Source organism: Abramis brama (genome assembly GCF_963993115.1).
Source record: "Abramis brama genome assembly, chromosome: 7".
NCBI lineage: Eukaryota > Metazoa > Chordata > Actinopteri > Cypriniformes > Leuciscidae > Abramis > Abramis brama.
In genome coordinates, this window is record NC_139969.1 from 10,679,630 (window position 1) to 10,693,642 (window position 14,013).

At 35.9% G+C, this 14,013-nt stretch overlaps 1 protein-coding gene across 2 annotated transcripts in view; it reads right to left on the reverse strand.

Moving 5' to 3' along the window:
- The window catches only part of pard3ab (par-3 family cell polarity regulator alpha, b), a 76,670-nt gene extending 63,968 nt beyond the window's left edge, over positions 1-12,702 (reverse strand). For both annotated transcript variants that reach the window (XM_084119220.1, XM_084119219.1), the window contains exon 1: positions 12,339-12,702. In XM_084119220.1, the coding sequence (XP_083975346.1) occupies positions 12,339-12,458 (120 nt within the window). In that variant the 5' untranslated portion in view covers positions 12,459-12,702. The remainder of the gene's footprint in view (positions 1-12,338) is intronic.
- Positions 12,703-14,013: the final 1,311 nt, after the last annotated feature.

Consider the following 14,013-nt stretch of genomic DNA (forward strand, 5'->3'; position numbering starts at 1 on the left):
TCCCAAACCTGCACTCTTAAAAATAAAGGTTCTTTATTGGCATCTATGGTTCCATGAAGAACCTTTAACATCCATGATGGCACCTTTCCATTCCACAAAGGGTTCTTTATGGATAAAAGTCCTTTACACGAATACAAAAATGGATATTTTCAGAATTGATCACTGAAAGTTTTTTTGGGGGAACAATAATAAAATAAAATGTTTCCTTGTTATCCTGATTTGGGAGCTTTTTCACAGTGAATCCTTTAAACATTTAGGCTATTTATTAATTAATCTGCAAAACCAGTAATTAATTCACACTTAACAACCAAGGCTTAAAACACCTTGTAAATCGCTCCTAAATCTCTATACCTTTGCCCCACTCTTCCTTTCATAAGCATATCTGTACACCAGCACAGTGAAGCAAATCCCTGTAGCACAGCTGCACTCTTACATAACCCACACACAATGCTGTCTGATGTTTTCAGATTTCTGCATTTTATTCTTTCATTCGGTCTTTCTTTGTCCAATGTTTCAGAACAGATGACAATGAATGAACCCATAAACTCGCACTCCATCCGAGCTGCTCTCCCCCAGAGCGCACATACACACACAGTCAAACTCATTTCAGCTAGACTCAATTAAGTCACATCCATTAATGCCTCGTCTAAGAGTTAAAAATAGAACGTGGGTTAACACTCATCATTCTGTCTTCAGCTGGATCTGCAGGCAGAAGGACAGACTCACAAAATGACTGTTAACCTTGTAAAACCAGTCACAGGTTCAGCACAGAAACACAATATTAAAGGGACAGCTCACTCAAAAACCATAAATCTGTCATTATTTAAACAGGTTGATCAAAACACAAATGACTTTTTCTCCTGTGGAATACAAAATGTAATTTAAGAATATCCCAGTCACTTAATAAAAGTGAATGAGGAGTGGGGGTGTCAAGCTGCAAAAAAGACCCAAAAGCACCATATAGCCCACATGAATTATGCGTTATTGTTACATTTTGTGTGGCGAAGAAAATTCAAGTCGTTATTCACTGAAAATCTTGACCAAGCACAGATATTTCTGCAAAAACTTCATTAGTAGCAAAACGGGGACATTCACAATTTGTGTAAAATATTTTCATAAAATAAACGTTTCAAAAGTTTAAGGTATAGCTAAATTATATTGGATGCACTAAAACCAGCCAATACTCATAAACTGTTATGGCCGAAGACAGACAAACCGATAAAAATTCACAATTTTGTCGCCATAAATTAAAAATAAACACTAAAAACTAAAGGCAATTGTTTTAAATGTGAATTTAGGCATTACAATAGTATAATGTACAGTATGAAAAATGGATATTAATTTTGAGATCTGCAAAATTTACATTTAAGAGCGTTAAATTATTTGTGTTTTTAAAGAATAACTTCAAGTAAGCATTAGATGACAAAAAAGGTCATCTAAATGTAAAAACCATGCACAATTAAATCAACTGACATGGTATCAATATATTGTGCATCTCGATTCATACATTAAAAAGCATTTGAAAAGTATACCAATATAAAGTTTCTACGTTTTAATGTGACCTTCATATAACAAAAAGAAAAATGTTAAATCTGTTAGTTTTAATAAAAATGAGCCTCTGGGACATAAAAGTGCCCATATAGCTGACAAAACACCTGTATATACACTGAATCCTGTGTGTTTATACAAACACTTGAAGCTGCTTATAGCAGAAAGCTGCCGTCTTTGACTATTCCAGCGACATTAGAGCTGATGTTTTAAATATCATGACAAAGATCTTACAGACACGACCATATAAAGACACAATCCCTCCATCTCTCCCTCTCTCGCACACACACACACACACACACACGCACATGCAGCGGGAGATTCACACAAATGCAAAAACCGTGCTGCTAAAAGCCGTCTCCTGAGGAATAAGTCCTTTGTGAGCTTCATGCAGCCTGAAATACCCCTCTGTGGATCTCATGCTATTCAGAATAGCTTGGCACCCAGATAAACAACTTGCACAAACACACAGTGTTCACTTGTATGGGCAGGCTTTGCCACCCTTTTGGGGACACATTTCTGAATATGTACCCAAAAGAACAGCATAACCTGTCAAAACTAGTAAAAAATAAGGTCTTGTTTTATATCTGCAAATTACAATAAGAGTTTTGGTTATAGTTCACATTGATACATACTAACACCATGATATTTGTTAGTGTAGTAATCATAGCTTAAAGCAAGAAAATAAATGGAAATTACTGGCAATAACATACAAAGTCATATGTGTCCTAAACAGAAGGTGCAGGGTCGTTCTGACATTTACACCTAAACAGACACTTACTGAATGTTTGACAACTAACCAACTTAATCACGTGGGTCTGTGCTGCCCATCTATAATGTGTGACTGTCACTTTAAGAAGCATTGAACCAATGAACTCATCTGTGTATGTGACCCACAGCAGTAATGAGAACTTTACACCACAGTGTCCACACTGCTGTTTTACAGGCATACTGTGCATTTATGTCAGTTGTGTTCTGTGGGGTTTAAAACACAATTTTACTTTGTAACAATTGGTCACGACTTGCAGTGATATTAAGAATGCCTTCAAGTACAGAAAGATGATCCATAAATATCACAACTCTGTCCATAAATTCACCCAATTCTTCACATTAGATCTGAGATAATCTTTCTGTAAATTTAACAGCTATTTAAGTGTTCTCTTAACATATGCCAAAAATGTACCTATACCCAGGGCTGTACGTTAATGTTTTTGCTCATAGCACTGGTGATCAGTTCATCAGTTCAAAATATAACTGAAATAAGACATTAATGTTCCACACAGGGCACACAAAATACAAACTTTTTTTTTTTTTTTTGCCAAAAATGGCAGACTGCAGGTAACCACCCGGGCTGCGTTCAGCCCCGACAAAACGTTGCACAACGTTTTTTAAACAGAAACGGTGATGCGTTGAACACACTGTTCTGATGACGCAACTATGGCAGCTGAGAAGGCCATTCTTTGTGTTCTTTGTGAAGAATTTTTGGAGCCTGATGAAGTCGGTATAAATATGTGTTTACTACTACAAAATATGCCCGATTACAGTTACTGCACTTGCCGCCCAGAACAAAAGAGAACAGCCCAATCGAGTGAAGGGATTGCTGAAGCTGAAATGGAAGCACACATCTTACCAATTCAGACTAAAACACATTTAGCCTCACATACTGACTTCATTTGTAGTTCATACTGTTTTAATACCCTGTATTTTCTTTCTAATTTTTAGGAAAAGCACTTAATTACCATTGTTTATTTCTATACCAAATGTCATACACTTGCAATGAAGCTAAAAATATAAACAACTACATCATTATGTTGATATCCTATATTTTTACAATAAAACTTACGACAAACATGTCTGTTGTTGCGTATACCGAGCTGCATCGAACACATTTGTAAATTACTTTCCTTGAACCCATTGTGCGAGTTCACTTTAATACCGCGTGCTTTATATACATGTTGCTGCTGATTGGACTGCAGTTCTGACACACCCACCAAACAAGAGAAAACGAATCGCAAACCCCGTTTCCAGGAAACATGACGTTCAACCCGGAAACCGTAGCAAAACGTTGCACACCGTTTTGAACTTGAACGTGCTGCTTAAAGTGCCCCATTATGCTATTTTAAAGTTTCCTAATGTTGTTTTGGAGTCTCCTACAACAGGTTTACATGCATCAAAGGTAAAAAAAAAAATTCGCAAAATTAATTTTCTCATAAAATACACTTGCACATCACCACATTTTCAATGATTCTCAAACGACTCATCAGATGAATCAATCTCTCTAAATCCCGCCTTTCCGCGAGCTGCTCTGATTGGCCAGACAGCTCAGTCTGTTGTGATTGGCCTATCTTGTACAGTGTGTCGATAACAAAAACGTTCATTACCATAACAACGTCGGCTCTGCTTGTCCTGAGGCTTCCTACACCGTAAACTAAACACAGTAACGAACAATGACATCGATTTTACCATATCAGTAAGACAGTAATAATGTGAGTTAACCAGTTAAAAGGAGACCTACACAATATAAAACTCAAAACTAAGTATTATGAACACCATCTTTCAAGAGCAAGCGGTTTGCGAATCCTGCATTGAATTTCGAGATTTGAGAAGCAGTCGTCAGTAAAATAAAGGGAACACAGCAAAGGTTTAGGATTATACTGCTGTGGTATCGTGGTAAAGGTGAATATTAACCACTGATTCTTCACACTTGTCCTTGGGCAGTGAACAAAAAACTGGCTTTAGCTTCACATTATAGAGCACAGCGTCTTCTCGACATGATGCTGTCCAGTATCCACAGGAATCAGCTGCTGGTTTGAGGTTTAAGTTTTCCCTGGTGTCTGCGTGCGCAATAAGTGGGTGGGCAATATGCTAATGTTTCGTCTTGACGTCACAACGAAACGGCTCGTTTGAAAAACAATTAATTTCATTGACTCAAAGTCGACTCTAACTTTTGAAAGACAACAACTTTATATACGGTGCACTTTCAGATTTAAAACTTTGCAGGATGTTTTCATTCACTTAGAGCTATGTTACACACTACATGAAAGGTCATTTTCAAAAATCTATAATAGGTTTAGTTTCTATAGCCCAATATCACTAATCACAATCCAAACAACATCCATCTGTTTTGGTTGAGCACTTGAAAATACTGCTTCATTTTCCTATAAATCATTAGAAAGTTCCACAGTTTTATTATAAAGTATTATAGTATTATGAAAAAAATCTGTGACTGTCAGGAACTTTTGTCAGGAAATCTTATGCATCCATTGGGAGACCAAAAAAAACTCCCTTCTCTACACAGGAGAAAAACCTATGGATTCGCAATCGCATATGTTTACTCCAAATTTCTTTAGAGAAAAATATTACTTTTCTGATTTTTGAACACATTAGTGAATACATTACACACATGTAAAATAACGTCTGTTGCATTCATACGCGTAGCTGGAGGGCATCCTCCTTGCGCATTAAGTCGACAAGTGAGACTTGGAGAAGTCATAAAACTTTATGATGTTCCAGGAAATCATTTATATGGATAAAGACATTCAGAGATTGCTAAAACACAGATAGAGATGTTTTCTGACTGATGAAACATGAAGACAAAAAACAGGATTTTAACAATATCTGGTTTATCTGTGTTTTTCTAGACATCTCAGGTATTTTCATAAGAATAAAGTATATTTATAATGCAATGCAATGCTATAAGTGACTCAAATTCACAGCACTTGCAGAGATGGAGCAGCATTTACTGCAAACCGATCGATCCGCTCTGATATCAGTGAATTTTACGATTTCGGTTTAAATTTGGTTAATCGTGCAGCCCTAGATTAACCTCACAAACAAACAAGCACACAACAAAAACTAAATAAATGCGCAAATTTGTATTAATCGCAAAAAACTAATTTCTTTCACGTACGACATATATATCGGACTGTACTAGTGGCAATAAAAATAAATACCAACAGAACAACTTTTATTCTTTCTCACACAAATTAAGATTAAAAGAGCAGATTATAGAGTAAAAAAAGACTTCACACGGTTCCTTGCACATTGCACAATACAATGTTATGACCTTAAACCTTAAACCTTTCTATGGCTTTTCTGGTGTAGTAAACTTGCTCTGTAATTCACCTGGTACAGCACTGCAATTACGTCCCGTGAAACATGAGTCACGAACAAAGAAGGAAGCTAAAACGACATGGTTGCTTAGAAAATGTATTTATCTCACTTTTGATTTTAACATTACTCGTTAGGTTTATGAAAGGTATGTACTTATTTTTAAATGCAAAAAGCATTACCTGGACATTTCCTTTCCAAACTGACGCAATACGTAGAACAAACAACTTAATAAAATGCTGCCAGATCAACGTTCATCTGTTTAGGATAAAACTGAACATGCTTGTTAGCGCAACATAATATTTATCAGAAATGTCGCCACAGGCACGTTTTTCCCAATGTTTTCTGAAAGGTTACAGCTGAGAGTTTCTCCAAAGAAAGTTTAGCAACAGGCTGAGGGTTTCTTTCCACAGGGAACTTACTAACACTGTGTTTTCCAAAATACATTAGTGCACCAACAGCGTCATTCCCTGTGGAGAAATCTAGGATTCAGTAGAAATAGGAGGATCTACCCCACCCCCACCCCAAAAAAGAGGAAGCCAATCACAACTCAAGGTCAAGATTTTCCTATGCCACAAAACCTTACAAAAACACAACATTCAAAATGTAAACTGACAGATGTTTTCAATCCACACTTATAGGTTATACTTCAGCTAAAAGTTTCTTTCTCTTTTTTCCCTTTTATACAGCAATAAGTACAAATACAAGCTTTACGGTAAGACGAAACCTCTGGTGGCCTGTAGCACAGTGCCTAGTTGTGTCAGGAGGATTGGGAATCACCTAGAACCCCATGCTAATGAGACCTGGGCCTCGGTAGGTTACCTGGTAAAGCTACACAGATTATACATATACAAATATCTATCTATCTATAGATCGATAGATATAAACATTTATACAAAATATATATTTTACTGTATGTTATTATTAAAATTGTACAAAACTAAATTGATTGTTTCACATCAAATTCATGTCATAGTTTTAGCACTATGAGCATGTTGAATAAATATAGCAGTGCTTCAGCAACTTTCTTCAGAGTTTTCATATCACTTTTCTCAAATGAGAGAAGAACATGCTAATTGTGTAGGATGTCTAAAAAGCATGTCTAATCATTTTCATTTATAAAACCTTAATTTAATCAATATAAAAAAAATAAAAAAATAAAATGCATGTATGTATGTGTGTGTGTGTGTGTGTGTGTGTGTGTGTGTGTGTGTGTGTGTGTGTGTGTGTGTATGTATGTATGTATGTATGTATGTATATACATACATATATATACATACCTATATATATACACACACACGCATACTAAAATGAAGATATTTATGATATTGAGCATATAATAAATAAATCACAATTAACAATCAACTCAAAATTAGAACTCCTCCCAGTCATATTCAGATCACAACCATTATAGCTTTCAATTTTTTTTAAGCAATTCTTTATTAGATCCTTATTGGACACAATCCCTAATTTTCACAATTCAGTGGCTTGTGTAACTATTTTTCTGTGTCAGTGTGAGAGCTGAGCCCTCCGTCTACTCGATCACATCCCAGAGATATTACAGATACAGACACCCTCAGTAAGATGAGTGACAGACAATCAACTTCATTGATCAAAGCAGTGATTACAACAATCTATAGGAATCAAAATCTGCTAATGGGCAATTAAATATAACAAATCATGTAAAAACGTGTTATATATTGATGATTTTAGTTCTAATATTCCAGGGGTGAACTATATTTGCTTTTTGGGTCATTATCTGGTCATTATAAAAAGCGCTGGAGACTTTCGAAATGCTTTTTGTGTAGTTCATTATACTTATTTTATGGAATGATGAAGTTTATTTCGTGGCTCAAATAAATTATGTTACTCGGAGACGTAAATTTGTTGAATTTTGAAAATCAATTTCTTTTTTCTTTTTCTTTTTTTTACCAGGAAAGCGGTTATTGTCGCGAATAACAAAAATCTTTTTTAACCCATGAAAATGCAGATCCTGTTGTAAACAATAGTGAAATAACTTTTTTAAAACAGCTGTTGTTCCATTAATAACCTTTAGCAGATTTTGACTCATGGACTCTTTCCCACGCTGATCTGAACTCATTTATGCATGAATCACTGAATGAGGAAAATATGCTGTACTTCCCTCTGCGTTCACATGTATAGAAATCCAATATTCTACAAAACGTTTGATCAATTTCTGTCTTATTATGCATGCATTTCTCAAACAGCGTGTCAACAAAAAGATTTAAGCTGCCGACAGCAAAATGACAGAAAAAAGGCACCATAATACAAAAAAGACAGTCAGAATCCAGTTCTATAGGCACAGCTGCTGCATGAACACTTGTGTCTGAAAACCTGCCAACACACTGCAACAGACCAGAGGAGTGATCAGCTGGGATAGCTCCATTTCATATGCAAGGTTACATTAAATGCCCTTGTTTTCAGTTTGATGCCTTTCCATATTTCTGTTGTAAATCTGTTGTCATATTTGAGATCCAAACAGGGATTATAGGGCCCATTCAATACAGCACACACATACACACAGACTAATAACCCTTCAAATTTAAAACTTACAGAGATTATAAACAGACAGGAATAATGTGTGCTGGTGCTCTGATGGATAATAATTCCAGACAACAGATCAGCCCTAAAACCGAACCCCACAGTCTCACACAGAACACCTTCGTTTGTGTGTTTGGTTTAATGAGCTGCTGAAAGCCTAGAACCTAAAAAGAGAACGAGAGCAATGTGAGCAGAAAGAAAAAAAAGGCGAGCTGAATGGAGTTAAAGAGTAGCAGAGGTATTTGGGGAAAGCAAATGGAAAGAGTGACAATATAACAGAACCAAGGACACCGCAGCAGATCACACATTCACTAACACCGTCCCTGTCTTTCTCTCTCAGAGCACACACACCGTTTTTAATTATTCACATGACTCCATTTCCTGTGATAAACTACAAATGGACACCAGCATATCAGCTACATCACAACAGCACCCCACTTCCTTGTAATAAAGCAACACAACGGCAACATTGTCTCAACGACACTCCACACACCATCACAATTTCAGCTAAATGATCTCAACACCCCAAACATGCCACATCATCATACTGACTTTAGTTTTCCCTCATGATAACAACACTCCAAATCAGCATAATATCAGCGAATTATCATAACAATGCTCCACGCCTCAACAATAAGGATGTGTTTTACTTGTAGGCTACTTGTCTCATCATCAAATACCTGGCCCCATCTAATATGTGTATGTATATATATATATATATATATATATATATATATATATATATATATATATATATATATATATATAACTGTGCCATGAACTTTAATTATTTATTTGTTTATTATATATTAAATATATATTTGACTGTTTTACAAAAAGAAAACAAGCTAAAAAAATTGCAATTACAAAAAAAACATTAAATAATAGAAACCATATTATAGAGACCATAACAAATGTCTTACAAAAATGTCTCATTTGTTAACATTACTTAATGCAATAACTAATATGAAATTAAATTAACAATATTTTTTACAGCATTTATTTTAAAGGACAACATTTGATTTTAAAAATATATTAGTAAATGCTGAGATTAACATTAAATACAATTAATAAATGTCATAATTGTTCATTCATTGTTACTTCATGTTAACTAATGTTAACAAATTAAACCTGATTGTATTAGCAAAATGAGCAAATAATTAACCATTTTATCCATTTCAACCATATTAGCTGGAATTATAGCCTAGTAGAGCTATGATGTGACCTCAAGACAGCGGTAAATGAAGCATTTTGGCTGGAAAATACAGTGATTTATCATTTTCAAACCATTCTAACTGATACTTCTGTTCTTGCTATTTTTGACAAAGCCTCTTCTATATAGCCAGCTAGTTATCTTTAGCTTTGGTGACATTTTTATCAGCGACAACGTTCAATATACAGATCACAATTCCAAATGTTTATGTTTTCAGCGCAGGACAATTGACAGTTGGGTCAACTGGCTCAAACTTCAAAGACAGGCCATCCTTAACTTCATCATATTATTAGATTTTCCATAACAATAACACTCCATAAGACTATAATAACTGCCCCATTACAATAAAACTCTATATCATCATGACAAAAATCTACATCATCACAGCCATATACAACAGCAATGTTCTCTTTTATAGCAAACAAAGTGGCAATAACTTTCATTTAACACTGAATCTTTCACCACACACAAACACACTCACAGGTGGCGAGCACTGTAAACACATGTAAACTATTCTGCTCATACGCTACTAAAGGAGAAAATTATTTATTCATGTGAACAAACATGCTTTTGTCTCTCTCGCTCCTGCTCGTCCTTTGTATATCGAGCTGAATCTCCAGGCCTTGGATCATTTAACTTTAAAAGCTGCGTATTGAACGCTATTACTCTAAGTGCTGCTGATTCTGAATGCTGATTTCCCACCGGCGCAAATCATACTTTGAGGTATTCTGGGAGATCAACTAGTGCAAAAGGTGGTCAAAACACAAATCCAAGCTGTTAACGTCTATTTTCATCTCGGACACACATCTACTGTAGACATTCTTGGATTCAGTCGCAATTAAAGTTATAAAACTAATTCAGTAAAGAGCAGAGAGTGATTTTCTTAGTCTTTTGTTCTTTTATTAACATGACAGCAGCAGGAATATTAGACTGCTGTCACTTTAAGAGTTTATGCACGGATCTAATATACTGTTACACAACATGCGTTACCTTTCTCAACTATTTAACATTCCGAAACTGACTGTGTTTAACAGAATACTTGTCAAGATGGCATTTTGACATCATTTTGTGTGTATTTGACCGTTTATGCGCGTATCTGAAGCTCATAGTATACTTCGCTTATGCGCATTCCACCCCGTCTCAGAGCGCATGCACAGGAGGCCGCCTAGGGAACAGTATCTCTTTCGCGGCTTAATGCGCTTTAAATAACGCTGTTTAATATCAAGCACGTCCCGCAGTTTAGCAACAACAGACTGCATTTTACAATACTCACTTATTTGGCTGATTTGGATGACGGAATGCGGGAGCGGCACAATAATCGTTTCACATCGATTATCTTCTTTTCATAATTGTTGGAAGGCAAAAATCAATTACGATTAATCCCACAGCCCTACTAAGCACATAACATTACAATAATAATGAACTAAACAACTTACAGAGATCCTACTTGCAGATTTATTTCGGCGTTGATGGTGTTGACAAAGAAACGCATAAATCCGGGTCCGAGGACTTGAACAGCTCCAGGTAGAACATCACGTGTTGCCATCTCGAAATTACAGTTATGACATGGCGTGAACACAGCATAAGCTTGTTGTTTTGGTTCAGAGTGAACTGTAAAAGGCGGCTGCTGTTTGTTTGTGGCGCTCGGTGACTGTCTGTCTACAACTCTGGATAGCCTTACGGAACGCGCGGATGATGCGTGATGTCCGACGAGCAGAGTGCAGGGAGGTATGGAAATACATTTGTTGACAGACAGGTAGGACAGCGTATCATTGCACTCAGACCGAATGCAATGATTGGACGAATATTTTTTTGGTCCTGAGACTTCCACAGAAGATATATGTACATGTTTTAATATTTAGATCACTTCTATTATTGATTGCTATCAGGATGTGAAGAGAGTTTCAACCAGTATAACAAAAAGAGTTTTTAAAAGAAATTGCCTACCCTACCTCTATATATATATATATATATATATATATATATATATATATATATATATATATATAAAGAGAGAGAGAGAGAGAGAGAGAGAGAGAGAGAAAGAGAAAGAGAAAGAGAGAGAGAGAGAAGAGAGAGAGAGAGAGAGAGAGAGAGAGAGAGAGAGAGAGAGAGAGCCTCAAACGCCCCACAGACACACTGACGCAAACTTTTTTTTCTTTAAACTTGCAGTTTAATCAACGAAGCTGAACGTCCAGAACTGGGCGCGCGGACAGTGAGCTCTTTCTCGCGCTACACAGACAGCTTTGTTGATTCCTCAACGACTGCGTTGCGGTTTTGTCGCGTCGCTCTCTTTAAGTGTAAATATGTTGTAACTCGGTTTAGATGTGCCAAATGTTTAGAAGTCATACTGTTAGCATAGCTGCAGCAGCAGCAGCTCTCATTAACTCATTGAAACAAAGCGCAGGACTCATACACATTATGAGAAAAGTTCAAGACGATTTTTTTTTCATTAAAAATAGCATAAGGACGCGTCAACTGCAGCAACCCGCCATGTAAACAAAAAGTCAATGTACATGATATTGCACCCTGGTATATAATGTCATTTCTAAAGGGTCCCAAAGTAGGGTAATAACGTCTGAAACGTGGAGTAAACTTCGCTCTCTCTTATATTAGGCTACTTCATATTTGCCCTATTTCTTACTAGTTTCTAGCAATCTGCTGTAGACATAAAGAACAAAGAAGACGTCCCAACGCATTAGAAGAGGGTAAAAACGCACAAAGCTTTATTAACTTGTGAATAAATCCGTTTTTCCCCCTGTTCGGTGGAGCTGAAGTGTCCGGACTGTCCCAATCCCTTCCCCCGCTCACTTACTCCGTCTCTACACCGCCATATTTGCAGCCCTCACCGGCGCAACTATGTTTCCAAAGCACAATCAGATGATACACTGAAACAGCAGCTCACCTTAGCGATCGCTCTCCTGTACCGCATCGCGGCCTGCTGAACGAGCCAGTGCACTTTAATGTTGCCATCTCCGCAGGGAACCACGACCCGAGTTCTTCCAAAACACACCGTCACTTTCATAGTTCCAACTCTCCTTAGACCTTCCCGAATCCAAGGGAAACTCGGGATCAAAGGCTCCAGTGGTCTGATGCCCAGATCATTAATAATCTTTGGTTCAACACCTTGACGGCTTATTGGAAGTTACAATCGGTACCCGTTCCGTTTCATCGCGGCGGCCGGGCGCTGTGTGGCGGTGTATGACCACCTGTTTAGTGTTTTGGGATCTGTGTACGGGAACCGCGCCGTGTTCAGTCGGTTCGGGAGCAACGAAAACGAGCTTCTAGCGCCCTCTGGCGGTGGTAAATGTCACTGCTTGTACTTGGGATGACAACATAAAGTGTTTTAGTTTTTTTGTTTTTCTTTTGCAGTTGTTTGCCGTTTTTTAAAAGTTCAGGTCCATGTTTTAGGTCCTCACATATATAGTGAAACATGTGAATTTCAATTTGTGAGGGTTGGGTTGGGTTAGGTTATTAGATGCAGAAATGCAATCACAATCTCTTAAATCACAACATTGACTAAATTGATCTTCAAATTAGAGCCTTGTGAACAAACCAAAATCTTCAAGTCTGCATGGAGAAGTATGTTCTCCAAATGTTGCAACATTATACTTAAAAGTTAAGTTAAAATCAAATGACCTTCGGATTTAAGTAAAACCTCAAATAATGTCTTTTAGACAATTATTGCTCAATTGAAAAGAAAACCTCTCTAAATAATATAGTTATATAAAACTAATACTATTAACAGGGATTTAAGATTTCACTCCAACTTGAGACAGAATAATACTTGGACTTGACTTAGAATTGGCCTTGGAAAGACTTATGACAAAAAACAACAAAAAAAAAACACTAAAGTATGTCTGTATGGAGAGATAAAACGAAAATAAAATAAAATGAAGGATTAAGTTATCAATTTAATAATTTAAACATAAACATTTAAATAAGTAAATCACTTTTTATATGGACAGATTAATATAGGCCTATATATTTGTATTGTATTTGTACTTTGAGTTTTCTGAAACGCGCTATATAAAATAAACGTATTATTATTATATATGTGTATTAACCTGTCCATTTAAAAAGTGATTTATTTATTTACATTTTTTATGTTTAAATTTTTTATTTATTTAAATTTGATCATTTTTATTAATTATTTATAATTCTTATTAATTTGTTTGTTTAAAATTGTATTGATTAATTTAATTGTTTTGTTTATTTTAAAATATGAATTAAGTTTTAAATATGTTTAAAACTTAACTCATATTCTAAAATAAAAAATGGCAGTTGCTTTTCTTTATCCAATAGTCAGTCAAGTGTCATTAGACAGTTCACTTGTGGGGGCGTCCAATCATCATTCAACTCAATTTTAAGAGCAACCCCCTCTCTAAAATAAAATGTCTATTACATTTTTCCATTTAAAAAGTGATGTATTTATTTATTTCCATTTTTATGTTTGAATTCTAAAATATATAACTCATTGCTTAATTTTTTTGTTTGTTTTTAAATCACTCCTGTCATTTGTCAGTGTCAGCATGTGGACATTAGCTTCCAGACATATGGACAGTTGTGCATATATTTAT